Here is a 16,706-nt window from a genome sequence, read left to right as displayed (position 1 = left end):
GAAAAATATAACCAAATAGACAAAAAAAATCCGCTTCATATTTTCAGTGATGATGCCTTTCCAAAAAACTACATGATATAGAAATGATGTTACAGAAATTGGCAGGATAAGCATGCCCCTCAGTCATTAAAAAGGGCAGCTCCATCATTCCCCCCACAAAACCGAGAGAAGTATTATGTACAGTTCATTCTCCAAAAAGAGCTACAGTTATCAATTAATACTGCAGTCAGCTAAAGACACTATATTTTCACCTGTACCTCTAAAAACAGACTGCTGCCTTACTCAGAAGTTTTTCCCAAAACCATTTATAATCAACTAGCCCTTATATTTGCCTGACCTGATTCTGTAGGATTTCCAGATTCCTTAATGTTGTTCCATTAATAGTCATAAATTCCATTTTACTTGATAGCTGTTTAAAATTCCTGTAAAAGAATCAAATATAATTAGCCTAGATGTAAGTGCATAAAGAAATAAAAAACTAATTCAGGAACTAGAAACATTCCAGCTACATTATGGCAAAAATTAGCATTCTGATAGAAAATCAAACAAAAGGAGCAAAATGAAAATTCATCAGGCTGTTGTATTCCATTAACGCTGGTGCTGTTAAGTAGATTGATGCAAGACAAGGATAGTTACTCTAACAAAAAAAAACAAGAACAGGAAAGGGAAGTAATGGTAACAACATTTTGTTTTGGTTTTGCTCTAGGAATAGAACCAAACATGGTCTTTTATCATTAGCCAAGCACAGTGGCCACATCTTCATGAAAAGCTGTGTAATCAGCTAGAAAAATATGTCAAGATACTTAAAACTGTCCTCCTTATTCTTTAGCATGAGATCATCTTGATAAATACTTTTAATCAAGATTCTAGGCCAGGCGCAGTGGCTTACACCTGTAATCCCAGCACTTTGGGAGGCTGAGGCAGGCGGATCACCTGAGGTAAGGAGTTCAAAACCAGCCTGGCCAACACGGCAAAACCTCGTCTCTACTAAAAAACATAAAAATTAGCCAGGCATGGTGGCACGAACCTGTAGTCCCAGCTACTCGGGAGGCTGAGGCACAAGAATCACTTAAACTGGGGAAGTGGAGATTGCAGTGAGCTGAGATCACGCCACTGCACTCCAACCTGGATAACAGAGTGAGACTACACCTCGGCAAAAAAAAAAAAAAAAAAAAAGATTCTAACATATGCAACAAGTGTTATTTACTCTGTAATTAACAACACACATGCGGCCAGGCACAGTGGCTCACGCCTGTAATCCCACCACGTTGGGAGGCCAAGGTGGGTGGATCACGAGGTCAAGACATGGAGACCATCCTGGCCAACCAACATTATGAAACCCCGTCTCTACTAAAAACACAAAAATTAGATGGGCGTAGTGGCGCACGCCTGTAGTCCCAGCAACTCAGGAGGCTGAGGCAGGAGAATTGCTTGAACCCGGGAGGCGGAGATTGCAGTGAGCCGAGATTGTGCCACTGCACTCCAGCCCAGGTGACAGAGTGTGACTCCGTCTCCAAAAAAAAAAAAAAGAGAAAAGAAAAAAAACACACATTACCATGGCCACATTTAGTGGGTATAAAACACTGTTATTTCCTTAAACTGAGTTAAAGCATTCACACTCTCCTTATTGTCTCAGTATCTATCCAAAACAAAATTAGAAGTTCAATAAATTTCAAAAAGATTTGAGAATGAGCTACAGCATGACTAATAAATGTATGTACAATTCCAATTCGTGTTAAGAAGTACTAATCAATGCAGTACTAATGCAGTAATTCAATATCCTTTATCAGCCAGTCCTTAGATGTTTCTGTCAACAGCCCTTACAGGCTTGACAGCTTATTTTTAAAGGCAAGGAAAATAACAGCAGGTCACTAAATTATTTAACAAAAGAAAGGCATAAGTGTTTGTGCTATAAACCTAACCGCCCTTCTTATAGCTGTAATGAAATTTAGGTAACATCCAGTTTCCCGAGTTAAGTTCCCAGAACTTTAGAGAACCTAATATCAGAGCCCGAAAAACCAGTACCCAAAAAGAGATTCCTTCACTTCTAGATGACTCCTTTGACTAAGGCCCCAAAGCCCTGGAAAAGAGAAATACTTTACCTCAAATTAGGAACATTGCCTAGTAACTCAATGCTGTCCTTTGGTAGTGTAACGTATCTGTGACAGGTTTGATCTAGCTTCCAAACAACGATAATCTGTTAATGATTTTCAGAGGGAAGCAACTCCAAAACTGAAGGATAGCAAGTGTTCAGCCCTTTCTCTCCCTCCGGTAGCAGTTAACTTAATTTGTCTTGAATTACAGCAATTTATGTTGTGCCTCTACCCTCCTTAATAGATCTAAGCTCCCTGAAGGCAATCATTTTGTACCACCTGTAGAGCTTAGCAGACAGCAGAGGCTCTACAAATATCTGCCATCTTCCTATGGGAAAACCAGGTTGGGTTTATATTTTTCCCTTTGAATCACAAAGCTCCAGAAATGTCTGTGAAATAGCCAGACAGTTATAAAATGTAAAACATTATTTACAGGAAGACACAATTAGGCAGTGATTGGCTATGTAGCTGACAAGAGCTCACACGAATTCATGGTCAAAGATCTAAGTTGGAAGTTTGGCTGATAGCCTGGGCTCTGAGTTGGTATCTAACCAGTTACCCATGTGTTTAGATATGAGTCCTTACTTCCGCTGTTCTGACAATTAGGTTTAACTAAGTCCATCCTAGGGGTGACTAGTTAACATGTTAGTGCCCTAATCAGACATCGACTCTAGAACGGTGCTTAGCTGGCATCTTTGTTTATTTGGGTTATAACAGAATACCTCAGAATGGGCAGTTTGTAAACAGAAGTTTATTGCTCAGAGTTCTGGAGGCTGTCAAGTCCAAAATCAAGGTGCCAGCAGATTTGGTGTCTAGTGAGGGCTCAGTCCCCATAGATGGCACCTTCTGTGTGTCTTCACATGGAGGAAGGACAAACAGTTCCTTTAAGTCTTTTCTGTTAATATAAGGGCATTAATCCCATTTACAAACGATCTGCCCTCATAACCTAATCACTTAGTAAAAGGCCCCTTCTTAATATATCCACAGTAGTGATTAGGTTTCAACATGTGAATTTTGAAGGGCACAAACATCCAGGCCATAACAGTTGGCATGAGACTAATCAAGAAACCACAATCTAGCAGCCTTTCCTAAAAGCATCTCAGCTCACTGCCTTTATCTTCTGTCAACAACAGATGTGTAAGACATAATTTTTCACGGTGGTATGGAAGTTTGTGGGCTGTCCAGAAATACTGCCCAGTTGCCTCCTCCCTCATATGAACAGGGTATAATAATCCTATAAATCCAACAGTCCATACCCTAAGGGATGGTGTTTTAGGCTTAGGATTCTGAAAGCATCCCCTGTTCTACCAATTATCTCAGGGTTTGTTCCCTGACTCCGACTAAAAGTGAACTGTCCCTATTATAATGCTGCACATGCCTAAAGTGAACCACTGAAACAAGGTACTGTCGAAATACCAAAAAGACAGAATTGGAATTTCATAGAGCTAGAGAAGAGTTTACATGACTGTTTTTGTGCCTGCTTGCTAAAAAGTATCTAAATGAGTGGCAGAATTCAGTTTGAATTAACCCACTACCTGGTATACAGGGGGTGGGGTAGAAGGCTTACAGCCTTCATCTACATATAATTACCAAATATCTGCAATATCAAAAAGAAACCAGTAACTATGAACAACCAAGCTGGTTTTTAAGTTAGCTCACAACCCCAGACCTTTAGAGAGCAAAGGTATAGGTTATTTTAATCAACGGTATTAACGTAAGTATTAATGTGTTGTGTGTGTGGTTTTTTATTTGGTTGGTTATGGGTGTTTTTGCCTTTTCTTTTTGCTGTGTGTGTTTTTGTTTTTTCTTTTTGTCCTTACTAAACAAGTAATCTAAAGTTCAAATCAGATGCACTAAGAGTTGTTTTAAACTGATATCTACATTGATTTTAATAAAAGATCAACCACTGGGCAATCTTAAATCATATTGATTCCCATCTAGAATAATTATCAAGCAACTACAAGGACTAACCATGCTTCCGGAGTCCCCATATATTTCGTTAAGTATTTGTAAGTATAAATTTATACGTATTCTGGAGTTGGAGTCTTCCTTCCCAATAGAAATGAAATTTCCTTCTGTTAGCACCTATTTCCATTAGAATTATATATATTTTTGAACTAAGGGTTATATCTACCAGCATCCTAAGGTATCCAATAGTATCTGATCACTGACCTGAAACACTCAAGCAATTCTAAATTATTTACCCTTGTAGAAGAAGACAAATTCTATGTGCTTTGAAATGAAACTCACCAACAACATCTGGCTAGAATTCAGGCTTTGTGAACCTGCATAGAAATCTTATATATAACATGGGAAAATAGTTTTATCAATATTTCAGACACCAAAAATACAATAGATGCTTTTTTTCCCTCAATAGTGGGAGAGAAACATCTTTGCCAAAAGCTGGACAGAGAAATCAACTCCATATTACTCTAACCCTGCTTAAAAAAAAAGACTTAGACAAAGGCAACAAGGGTACAGAACTTATTTAAATATCATTTTAAAATGGAAACAATGACAAAAACTACCATATAACACATGAAATCTATTGCTGAAAACATTTCTGTGTGTACAGCTTTCAGAGTTCATAAATTCATCACTTGTCTAACTTTTTGGCAGTTAATTTGATTTATAAAATATAAATTGTACTATATTACAAAACTTCAGGGTTGTAGATTCACTTATAATTGATCTGTAATTAAACAACATGACTAACTTTGCATTCCTAAATCCTGCCAATAAGCCCATTAGAAAGGCAAATAATGAGAAAGGTGTATGTTGAGTCCACAAGACCACTGCCAGGTTCAATGACTCATGGTATATACACAGGACTCGACATAGAATAATACTAACAGCTATGACTTACTACAGTGAAAGAATGCAAAGCAAAATCAGGCAAAGGAAAAGGTGCCTGAGGCAAAGTCCAGGGGGAACCAGGCATCCAAGAATCCTCTCCAGGTGGAGTCACACAGGATGCACTTAAATTTCCCCAGCAATGAATTGTAACAACACGTGTGAAATGCTGTCCACCAGGGAACTCATTAGAGACTCAGCACCCATGGTTTCTATGCCGGACTGGTCCCATAAGCACCATCTCCCTACCATGTACCAAAATTCCAGCTCCAACAAAGTAGGTGATCAGCATAAACCACACTGTGTGCACAAACAGTTAAGGCACAGTGAGCCACTCTCATCAGGAAATGGTGAAAACTCTCCCGAAATTCAAGGTCCCAGACTCCAGTCAAGGGCCAAGCTTGAAGGAAGGCCGTTCTAAGGAAAGCTTTGTGATTAGGCCTGCTATGTTAATTTTTTGCACATCCCTCTTTTTAAATTCTACTCTAAAACTATATGTATTACATTTATTCACTATTACATTCTTTCAAGTTTACGCTTCAGTCCTAAATTGATCTTTTTCTTTATACTTCTTTCTTAAATCCTATCAACTCATTTCCAATCTTTCATACTTCTTAGTTACGTTCTTTCACATCTAGTATCATTTTCTTAGTGTCTTTTAGCTCATTTTAAAACAGTAGTTTTTCTTTTTTAGGGGGGTGGGTGGGTGAGGGACGGAGTCTCGCTCAGTCACCCAGGCTGGAGTGCAATGGCGCGATCTCGGCTCACTGCAACCTCCGCCTCCCGGTTTCAAGCAATTCTCCCGCCTCAGCCTCCTGAGTAGCTAGGATTACAGGCACCCGCCATCATGCCCAGCTAATTTTTTGTATTTTTGGAGAGATGGAATTTCACCATGTTGGCCAGGCTGGTCTTGAACTCCTGACCTCAGGTGATCTGCCCGCCTCAGCCTCCCAAAAGTGCTGGGATTAGAGGCGTGAGCCACTGCGCCCAGCCAGATCGTCCTTTTTATTTAATCTGTGACCATGATTTTCTGGCATGTATACATTATCTGTAATGTCATCCTACTCCTTATTCTCTTTTTTCTCATAATAATTTTGTAAGAAATTTGAATTTGGTTCTTTTCCCATTGCTAATTTTTAAGTGAAGATTAATTTTCCTGAAGTTTTAGAACATGGGCAATGTTTAGGATAGTTTTTCTAACTTCATACATCTCGCTCTTCTGTTCTTTTTTGGTTTTGTGTTTTGGAGATGGAGTCTCGCTCTGTCGCCCAGGCTTGAGTGCAGTGGTACGATGTCGGCTCACCGCAACCTCCACCTCCTGGGTTCAAGCAATTCTCCTGCCTCAGCCTCCAGAGTGAGTGGCTGGGACTACAGGTGCCCGCCACCAGTGTGGCTGCTTTTTTTGTATTTTAGTAGAGATGGGGTTTCATCGTGTTGCCCAGGCTGGTCTCGGACTCCTGATCTCAGGCAATCCAAAGGCCTTGACCTCCCAAAGCGCTGGGATTACAGGCGTTGAGCCACTGTGCTCAACTTTTTTTTTTTTTTTTTTGAGATGAAGTCTCACTCTGTCACCGAGGCTGGAGTGCAGTGGCATGATCTTGGCTCACTGGAACCTCCGCCTCCTAGGCTCATGCCATTCTCCTGCCTCAGCCTCCCAAGTAGCTAGGATTACAGGCACCTGCCACCATGCCCGGCTAATTTTTGTATTTTTAGTAGAGACGGGGTTTTGCCATGTTGGCAAGGCTGGTCTCGAATTCCTGACCTCAGGTGATCAGCCCACCTCACCCTCCCAAAGTGCTGAGATTACAGGCATAAGCCACCACATCTGGCCGGCAATCATGTTTTAAACTTCATAGAATGTTTTTCTCCAGCCTCCCTCTTCTCTTCTTTCTGTGCAGTGTTCAGTTGTGCCACCTGACCTCTGCTTTCATTCATAAAAAAGTAACTGCATGAGAAATGTCCTCCAATCATAAACAATAAGAAAACTGGACAAAACACATGAGGGGGAAAACTTCTCAGGTATTGGACAACACTTGGCGCAGAACTGTGACCCTGAGAGAGGAAAAACAAATGAGGTAAACAACATGACTGCCTCTTTGGCGGGGGCAGGGAAACTAGAATTTGTGAGACAGAATGCCAGATAACAGAGCTGCACATAGAGCTCCAGAGATCTGCTGAAGGGTCACCTCAACTCTTGGCCAAGTACCAGTCCTCAAAGGCGTTTAGGGACCTCTGTGGGACCAGGGAAATAACTACCAGAAATTAGTAGTGAACAGTGACCAGAGTTCACAAAGGGCTTGGAACAGTCTCCAACCAGAGTAGAAATACCTCAAAATACATGAGGCATTGGGTATAAGCCTCAGAAGGATATTGCCTTAAGAACAGAATTAAAATAGAGACAAAGATTTTTCAATCTCAGCACTACTGACATTTAAAAGGTAAGTGTGTATGTGTCTATCAACTTTATTGATATAATTCACACACTATGCAATTCACCCACTTGGAGTGTGCAATTAAGTGGTATTTAGTATATTAAAATTGGCCAACCATCACCACCATGTAATTCTAGATATTATCACTCCAAAAAGAAACTCTATACTCATTAGCAATCACTCTCCATTCCCCCCAACAACCCAAGAGCCCTAGGCAACCACTAATCTACTTTCTCTCTATGGATTTGCCTATTCTGGACATTTCATATAAATGGAATCAGACAAAACGAGACTTTTTGTGACTGATGTCTTTCAACTACCATAATATTTTCAAGGTTCATCATGTTGCAACATGTATCTGTACTTCATTCCTTTTTATAGTTGAAAAATCTTCTATTGTATGCATATAACACATTTTAGGTATCCATTCTTCAGTTGATGGACATTAGAGTTGTTTCTACTTTTTGGCTATTATGACTAATGCTCTTATGAACATTTGTATAAGTTTTTATGTGGACATCATATTTTCCTTGTCTTAAGTAACATCTAGTGGAATTGCTGGATCACACAGTGAATGTCATGAGGTACTACCAGACTGTTTTCCAAAATGGCTGTACCATTTTATAGTCCTATTGGCAATGTATGAGGATTTCAACTTGTCTGCATCCCAGCCAACACCTTTTTTTCCCCTAGTTATAGCCATCCTAGTGAGTATGAAGTGTTATCTGACTGTGGTATTGATTTGAATTTACCTGATGCTTAATGATGTTGAGCATATTTTCATGTGCTTCTTGGTTGTTTGCATATATTCTTTGGAGAAAAACCTATATGGATCATTTGTCCATTTTCTGAGTTATCTTTTTACCATTGACTTGTAAGAGTTTATATATATATATATTCTAGATACAAGTCCCTTACTGGATATATGATTTACAAAAATTCTTCTATTCAGTGGATTGTCTTTTCACTTTCTTGATGGTGTTCTTTGAAGAATAAAAGCTTTTATTTTGATGAAGTCCAATGTATCTATTTTTGCTTTTCTCACTTGTGCTTTTGATGTCATAGTTAAGAAATCATTGCCTCATTCAAGGTTACAAAGATTTACACCTATGTTTTCTTCTAAGAGTATAACAGTGTTAACTCATATCAGGTCTTTGGTCCATTGTATCTTCCAAACTCAAATATGACACGAAGTAAGGGTCCAACTTCATTCTCTTGCACAGACAGTTATCTTGGCACCGTTTGTTTGAAAAAAATCTATTCTTTCTCCACTGAACTGTCTTCACACCCCTGTCAGTAATCAAATGACCATAAGTTTATTTCCAGACTCTCAATTCTATCACATTGATCACATGTCTGTGCTTATGCCAATTCCACACTGTCTTTTTTTAATCCCACCCTCCACACTGTCTTGATTACTCACTTTGTAGTAAGTTTTGAAACAGAGATATGAATCCTATGAATTTTAGGATCAGCTTGTCAATTTCTCCAAGGAAGCCAGCTGGGATTTGATACAAATTGCATTGAACTTAGAGACTGATCTGAGCAATACTGCATCTTAACAACAACAGACAGGTTTAATGTCTGTGAGGTTTTCATAAATGTCCTTTGTCAGGTCAAGAAAGTTCCACGTTAGTTGTAGTTTTTTTAGCGTTTTTATCATGAAGGGGTGTTGAATCTTATGCAGAGTTTTTCCTGTCTATTGAGACTATCATGTAGTTTTTGATAAGGTAGATTATATTGATTGGTTTCCAGATTTTTAAACCAAGCCAGTATACCTGAAATAAATCCAATAGTCATGGAGTACAATCGTTTTTATATTCCTGATTCCATGTACTTATATTTCATTGAGGATTTTTGTGGCTATAATCAAAAGATACTGGTCTGTAGTTTCTTTTCCTGTAATATATTTGTTTGGTTTTGGAGTGTTGAAATTTGGAGCCAAATAATGTGTTTTTTAGGGAAATATCCTGTGCATTTTAGGATGTTTAGCAGCATCCCTGGCTGCTAGCCATTAGATGTCACTAGAGTAGCTTATATATTAAGCTATTTCTTTCACTAGTAAGTAAAGGTAATCATTCTGTTATCATAAGAAGTTTTCTTTTAAAAAAAGGTTTTACAGTTTATCTTGGGTGGATTTTCTCACTCTTTCCTAAAATTTCCAATATCTTTTTGAAGTTGTGACCACTCCAATCTTAATAAAAACCATCCAAAATGACAAAAGCATTCATTTCTAACAACAAAAAGTGGATTCCTCTGAATTTCATAAATTTAGGCATCAGGTTAATTCTGTTATAATAAATAATATCCCTCACATTCTATTTATTTTGTTACACTATTTTTCTTTGAAACAAACTTAAACTCTCAAAATAACTTCAGAACCTCAAGTGTGTCTTAACAAAACTTCACTTAAATCATCCTTAAGAACAATTTCTGAAATGGTATATTTTCTCAAACTATCTAAAATTCTATTCTAATGGCACAAGGACCTTTAAATAAACGTATATAATGATTTTTATGAAATATGCAGCAATGTTTGTGAAAGCATTTACTAAACAAGTCAACTCAAGTGAAATTTATTTTCCCCTTGATAACACAGCTTTGTAAATAAAAGTCCAAAACTTCAGCAGTATAAAGTATGTTTATAAAATACTGCAACTAAATTTTTCATCTACAAGAATATTCATTTTTCCAAAGTAATCACCTTAAGAAGCAACATTATTTTTGCAAAATATAAGCACTACAGAATTACTCTTTTAGAATGATCTTCAAATTACATGCCACTCATGAACACCACATTTTGTTTTTAAGCAAAACTAGAGTACCAGTTTGATCACTATCTTTATTAATCTTGGTTTCCAATGACTTTTTGGCAATTTCCAATGAAATATACCCTCACAGAATGAAGAATTCCTTCCTTCTTTCATTAATCCTATATTAATACTATATATAATAATATATAATAAAAGCCTACTAGGTGCTGGGCTTATGCTGGATGCTGGGAATATATACAAAGCGGAGCACTTTATGTCTTTTGGCTTTGGCTCCATGGAAGTACCCAACAGGTAGATTAGACGATACACTAAGTCACTAGCAGAGCCAGTTTCCTGACCATCCTCCACCATCAATTATGAGATGCAAAAAGTTCAGCTTCACTCAGTTTATCAAGAGGTTACTTCAGGTAATTTGAAAAGAAGCTATTTTAATTTCAGTATATACAGACATCTTGTTTTATTGTTTGATATTATTCTTATTTCGAATTAAATATGAGGAAGACAGGCCGGACACGGTGGCTCACACCTGTAATCCCAGCACTTTGGGAGGCCAAGGCAGGCAGATCACTTGAGGCCAGGAGTTTAAGACCAGCCTGGCCAACATGGTGAAACCCTGTCTCTACTAAAAATACAAAAAATTAGCTGGGCGCGGTGGCGTGCACCTGTAATCCCAGCTACTTGGGAGGTGGAGGCAGGAGAATTGCTTGAACCCAGGAGGCGGAAGTTGCAGTGAGCTGAGATCGCACCACTATACTCCAGCCTGGGCAACAGAACAAGACTCCATCTAAAAAAAAAAAAAAGAAAAAAAATATATATATATATGTATGAGGAGGACACATCTTTCCAGGTCCAAATTCATTTGCTTCTAAATACATCAGGGCCTGATTTCTAAGTTAGTTTCCTTATCCCAACATTAATACTTCTTTGCTTGGTGATACAGGAACACAAACACAAGTCTTAATGGGCAAGCTATTTATCACTAATTGTACCTCACTTACAGGGTCCCTATCATGAACAAGTCAAACTGGTAGGTATCTTGTCACCCCTTTTTTTTACAAAGCCCCAACACAACCAACCATATAGATTGATCTCTTTTTTAAGTTTATTTTTGGAGCTTAAAGTAGAATCCAATGAGGGTATAATGCCAGGCTGACACTTTTTAAAATAAAACATTTTGGCCACACTAAAAAATGTATAGATTAATACAATACCCACGTTCAGAAATGAAACATCAGTTAGAACTCCACTATGCCACGTCCATCCCCAACCTTTACTACTTTCCCTTCTTCCCCCTGGAAGAAACCATGCTTCTGAATTTTCTATCACTCCCCTGCATGTCTTCACTTATTCTCTAACTACATATATATTCTTAAGCAGTACAGAGTACGATTTCACATGCTTCTAACTTCATATAATGGTATGTACTACGTGGCCTTCAGCAACTTTATTTTTGGCTTAATATACTGTTCATGAAATTTTAAGCATTGGTCATATATTAATAGCTCTAGTTCATTCATTTTCACTGCTATATAACATTACATTGCACGAATATAGCACAAGGATCCCTGATGGGCATTTAGATTGCTTTTAAACAGGATAAAGTTGCTTCCAAAGAAATGATACTCTGTTCTAGTACCACACGGGAGAACGCACATCAAAGACATTACAAAAAGAACCCCAAGGAACCTGCCTTTCTTTGACTCTCTCCAGCAACCTTGAACCAGCACCACCTCGTTTCCTAGTTAATTTCTATTCTGTCATTTTGCTGAGATAGCACCTATCTCCCCTCCCACTTGTGCAGAATGGGACAGAGCTGATGCATCCTGGATCAATATAATGGAGGGTGATTCTTGACAGACCCAAAGACAAGGGGCTGGTGAAGGTGGAATATAAAAAGACAAGGAAAGTACCCTACTACTTTTTTCTATTCCAATGGTTATCAAACTAGTATTTTCCTAGAATGTTAATTGTGAGCTTTTAAATTTCCAAAATCCACAGTTAATCACTCTTGTAAAAAGCTGTGTTAGCAGCTGGCCCTTTTATCTCTAACTTCATGGTCTATGAAATAAGAACTGAAACCAAGAATAAGAAAGGTGGTAAATTTTTATGAATGCTTTTTAATACTATTTCTGGGTCCAGTTAGTATAAAGCACAGTTTTGTAGTCAAAACTATAATATATCAAATAGCTATCATGAATACAATTTATTAGACAGAATTCTTTATATATATATATACACACACACACACACACACACACACACACACACTTTTTTTTTTTTTTTTTTTTTGAGACGGAGTCTCGCTGTCACCCAGTCTGGAGTGCAGTGGTGGGATCTGGGCTCACTGCAAGCTCCACCTCCCTGGGTTCACACCATTCTCCTGCCTCAGCCTCCCTAGTAGCTGGGACTACAGGCGCCCACCACCACGCCCGGCTAATTTTTTGTATTTTTAGTAGAGACGGGGTTTCACCATGTTAGCCAGGATGGTCTCGATCTCCTGACCTCATGATCCGCCCACCTTGGCCTCCCAAAGTGCTGGGATTACAGGCATGAGCCACCGTGCCCAGCCAATATATTTTTAATATTCTTCAGCAACAATACCAAACAGCTCATCCTTGCACCCTAGTATTCTATCAATAGCAGGCAAGCTTCTCTAAGTATAGTACTACCAAATTCAATTTAAGAAATGTTCATAATATAAGCTCCCCCTTTTTTTAATTTTGGAGGAATCACTTACTCAGGTTTGGAGAGCATCTTTTCCAAGTTGAATTCTTTGAGGTATTTTATGATGGCAGCCAAAGAGCAAATCACAGGCTTCTCTAAGTTAACAATGCCAGAAATAATTTGAGAACCTAGAAAACAGAATATATTAACTTGTTATAAAAATTCTTTTAAATTAATCAAATTAAAAAATGTAATAAACAGAATCATTAACTTGTTAGCATTATTAAACACAAATTTTAAGTAAAACTTAATGGTTACCAAAATAATAATTTGGACAATATCTCCTAAAATTGACCTTTGGAAAAATGTAAATCATTACTAATACCCAGGGCATGTAAATAAAGGGCACTTTTCTGATGGTGGAATGAACCTTTTTTGAAGAACAGGGTGTTTTTTCAAAATGTAAAATGCCCATCCCCTTTGTCTAGAAATACTCCAAACTGCATGTCAAGGATGTGTGTACCAGAAGGTGACTTGAAACATCTTTTGGAGTATTAAAAAAAAACTAGAGACCACCTAAATAAACATTAACAGCTTAGTACTTAAATAAAGTTTGGTAAATCCTGGTTATTATGTACCAACTAAATGGAATGACTTCCAATTATCTGCACTGATATGGAAGGCCATCTATAACATGTTGTTAAGTGAGGGAAAAAAGTTGTCTGATCAATTTCATGTCTCACCACAAACACTGCAACAGCTTTCCATCTGGTCTCACTGCTTCATCCTTGCACCCTACAGGGTATTCTTAACAGAGCAGCCAGAGGAATTCTTTTTAAAATGTATATCAGATCATTAGACTATTTTGCTCAAAAGTCCTCCAACATCCCCCAACTTATTAAGAGTAGAGGCCAAAGTCCTTACAGTGACCCTATACTGCCTGCCATCTCCTCTTTATTTCTGAGCTCACCTAATGTTCTCCCCATCAGTTACTCTGTTCCAGCACACAGACTACTTGCTATTCCTTAAACATGCCAAGCACTCTCCCACTTAAGATATTTTGTACTTACTGTTGTCTCTGCTTGAAATACTGTTCCTTCATATGTCTATGTGGCTCTTTTCCTTAACTCCTTCAGTCTCTATTCAAATCTTCGTTCAAGTGCTGTTTCTCAGTGAGGCCTTCCTTTACCATCCTGTTTAAAAGTTCAACCCACTCCCCTGCCTTATTTTTTTCATAGCACTTACCACCTTCTAACACACTAGTTTACTTTATTGTACATCTCTCACCATTAGAATGTAAACTCCAAAAGAGCAGGAATTTTTGTCTGTTTTATTCCTTATTGTATGCCCAATGCCTGGCATATAATAGGCATTCAAAAAATTAGCTGAACGAATAAATCCCAGTTATGTTAAACAAATACAGAGAACTATATGTGTATGTTTATGTGTGTATGTGTGGAGTTTTACACAAGGATATATGCCAAATTGTTAATGATAACCCCTCCGACATATAAGCTGCAAGGGCAGAGGATAAGTTTGAGGGCAGGCACTTTACTTTTTTCTTTATATATGACTACACTGTTTGACTTTCTTGCAATAAGCATTAATTACTTTTAGAAGTAAAAAAAATATATTACAAGATGTTCTCTACAAATCAGTAAAATATCTTATTAATTTTAACTATAGGTGTTTATAAAACCAGAGTGTAAATGAAGTGCTAACAACACCTTTCCGTTCCACTGAGAATTCGATTTTCTTTTAACTTTCTAGCTTTCTTCCCCAGAAAACATGACAAAGATGGTGTATCAATGTGTTAGAAGTAGCACTGCCTGTGGTAAAAATGACCAAATATCAGTAAATTACATCTGGACTGAGAAGAATTATAAATACCTGACTACAGAGTTTTGGCCTTCCCTTAGTGCGTTGACTTTTGTAAACTGGCGTGTCTTTTGTAGAGACTGCAGCAAGAAATACAGGCTCCTCAAGGGCCTGGAGCTTCTAAGACAGGGTGGCGCTTATGCTCACTTGATGTGAGTCTCCTTCCTTCATACACTCTCCCGGGCACTGCCACAAAGTCTGCTGTGAGGACTATCCCACTAAGAGCAACACATGCTCTGCTTGCAAGGTGTGTTTTCTGGCCCATATCTTTTAAGTAAATCTGGTACCACGGATAGGCCATGGTAGTCTTGGGATTTATCAGGTCTTTAGTTGAACATAAGATGACCTCTCGGTAATACTGAACACTGGTGTTAGAAGTGGGATACACTAGGCTGGGCGGGGTGGCTCATGCCTGTAATCCCAGCAACTTTGGCAGGCTGAGGTGGGAAGATCGTTTGAGCCCAGGAGTTCAAGACCAGCCTAGGCAACGTGGCAAAACCCCACCTCTACAAAAAAAATACAAAAATTAGCTGGGTGTGGTGGCGCACGCCTGTAGTCTCAGCTACTTGGGAGGCTGAGGTGGGAGGACTGCTTGAGTCCAAGAGGCAGAGGTTGCAGTGGGCTAAGACTGCACCACTGTACTCTGGCCTGGGTGACAGAGTGAGACCTTATAGAAAAAAATAAAAAGAAGTGGGATACACGCTCAGACACTTTATTTGACCAAGGCATCATGAAATTAAAAGAGACATGCTAACAAGACACTGATGCCTAGATGCAAGGAAATGCTAACTAGACACTGATGCTTAAATGGAGCAGTGATGGGGAGCTGATGATGAACACTCTCTAGCACGTGACAGAGATAAATTTCCTCCATATGGAGTAGGATGAAGATTAGAGTGAAGCCAAGTTTATGCCAAGAGGGAAAATGTCTAATTCACCTCACCATCCACAAAATGGACCCTAACATAAGCTGGACTGGCAGGAATGTGAGGTACAAATGAAAGTAAACATTAATGCCTGATTGTGGACATGTGAATTAGACAAATAATGATTACCTAAAATATTTCGACCTGTCACTAACATTCTGGTGTTTTAATTTTGGCAACCAACCTTTCAAAATGCTAGTCTTCATCAGAATATTTATCATCCAAACAGTCTATAAAATACAAAGATACTAATGAGCCATCTTTAAAGATAAGCAAAAAGGAAAGATGGTCAAAACTCCTTCCACTCTGATGAATATGTCAAAACCATCAACTTACTAGCTGGTCATAATTTCAAAAGAGGCTGCAATGGTTCTTTTTGTTTTTTAAGAGACAGGATCTCGCTTTGTTGCCTGGGCTGGACTGCAATGGCATGATAATAGCTCATTGCTGCCTCGAACTCCTGGGCTCAGGCGATCCTCCCCTGCCTCAGTCTAACCAGTAGCTGGGACTACAGTACAATAGTGTTTCTGATGAGCACAACAACAGTGAGCTCTCCTTCTCCCACATATTTATAATAACTACCTAGTCATCATTAAATTGAGAATCATACTAATACCTTCATCCAAATTTCAAATCAGTTCAACTTGAGGACATACAGGGAAAATATTTACCTTTGATGTCAACTGTATCTTTTGCATAAAACTCTGTAACTGCCTGGAAAGCATGGCTGTATTCAAAATAAATGTTATCCATCCTTTCAACTCGAATTCTGTCATCCTGCACACTGAAAGAAAAAAGGAAAATTTCAAAGATAACTTATCCATTATCATGAAATGCTGGTATTTAGGTCTTGGCCAGAAGAAGAAAAAAAAAAGATAAAGATTTATTTCTTATTCTTTCCCAAGTTGAAGAAAAAGAGAGAAAGAAAGAGCTAAAGTTTCTCTGCCAAAATGCTCTATTTCATAAAATATTAAAATGAGTACTTTTTATTTTTTTATTTTTATTTTTATCTTTTTTTTTTTTTTGAGACAGAGTCTCGCTCTGTTGCCCAGGCTGGAGTGCAGTGGCAGCAATCTCAGCTCACTG

The 16,706-nt window shown here is 38.3% G+C and overlaps 1 protein-coding gene across 6 annotated transcripts in view; it reads right to left on the bottom strand.

The window, feature by feature from the left end:
* Positions 1-16,706, bottom strand: part of MSH3 (mutS homolog 3) — a 225,327-nt gene that overhangs the window by 140,018 nt on the left and 68,603 nt on the right. For all 6 annotated transcript variants that reach the window (XM_055386149.2, XM_055386150.2, XM_063706646.1 and 3 more), the window contains exons 9-11: positions 16,292-16,404; positions 12,890-13,004; positions 338-422 (exon numbers count right to left, since the gene is read on the bottom strand). In XM_055386149.2, the coding sequence (XP_055242124.2) occupies positions 338-422; positions 12,890-13,004; positions 16,292-16,404 (313 nt within the window). The remainder of the gene's footprint in view (positions 1-337; positions 423-12,889; positions 13,005-16,291; positions 16,405-16,706) is intronic.

This window comes from Gorilla gorilla, chromosome 4 (genome assembly GCF_029281585.2).
Source record: "Gorilla gorilla gorilla isolate KB3781 chromosome 4, NHGRI_mGorGor1-v2.1_pri, whole genome shotgun sequence".
NCBI lineage: Eukaryota > Metazoa > Chordata > Mammalia > Primates > Hominidae > Gorilla > Gorilla gorilla.
This window is presented reverse-complemented; position numbering and strand designations above follow the sequence as displayed.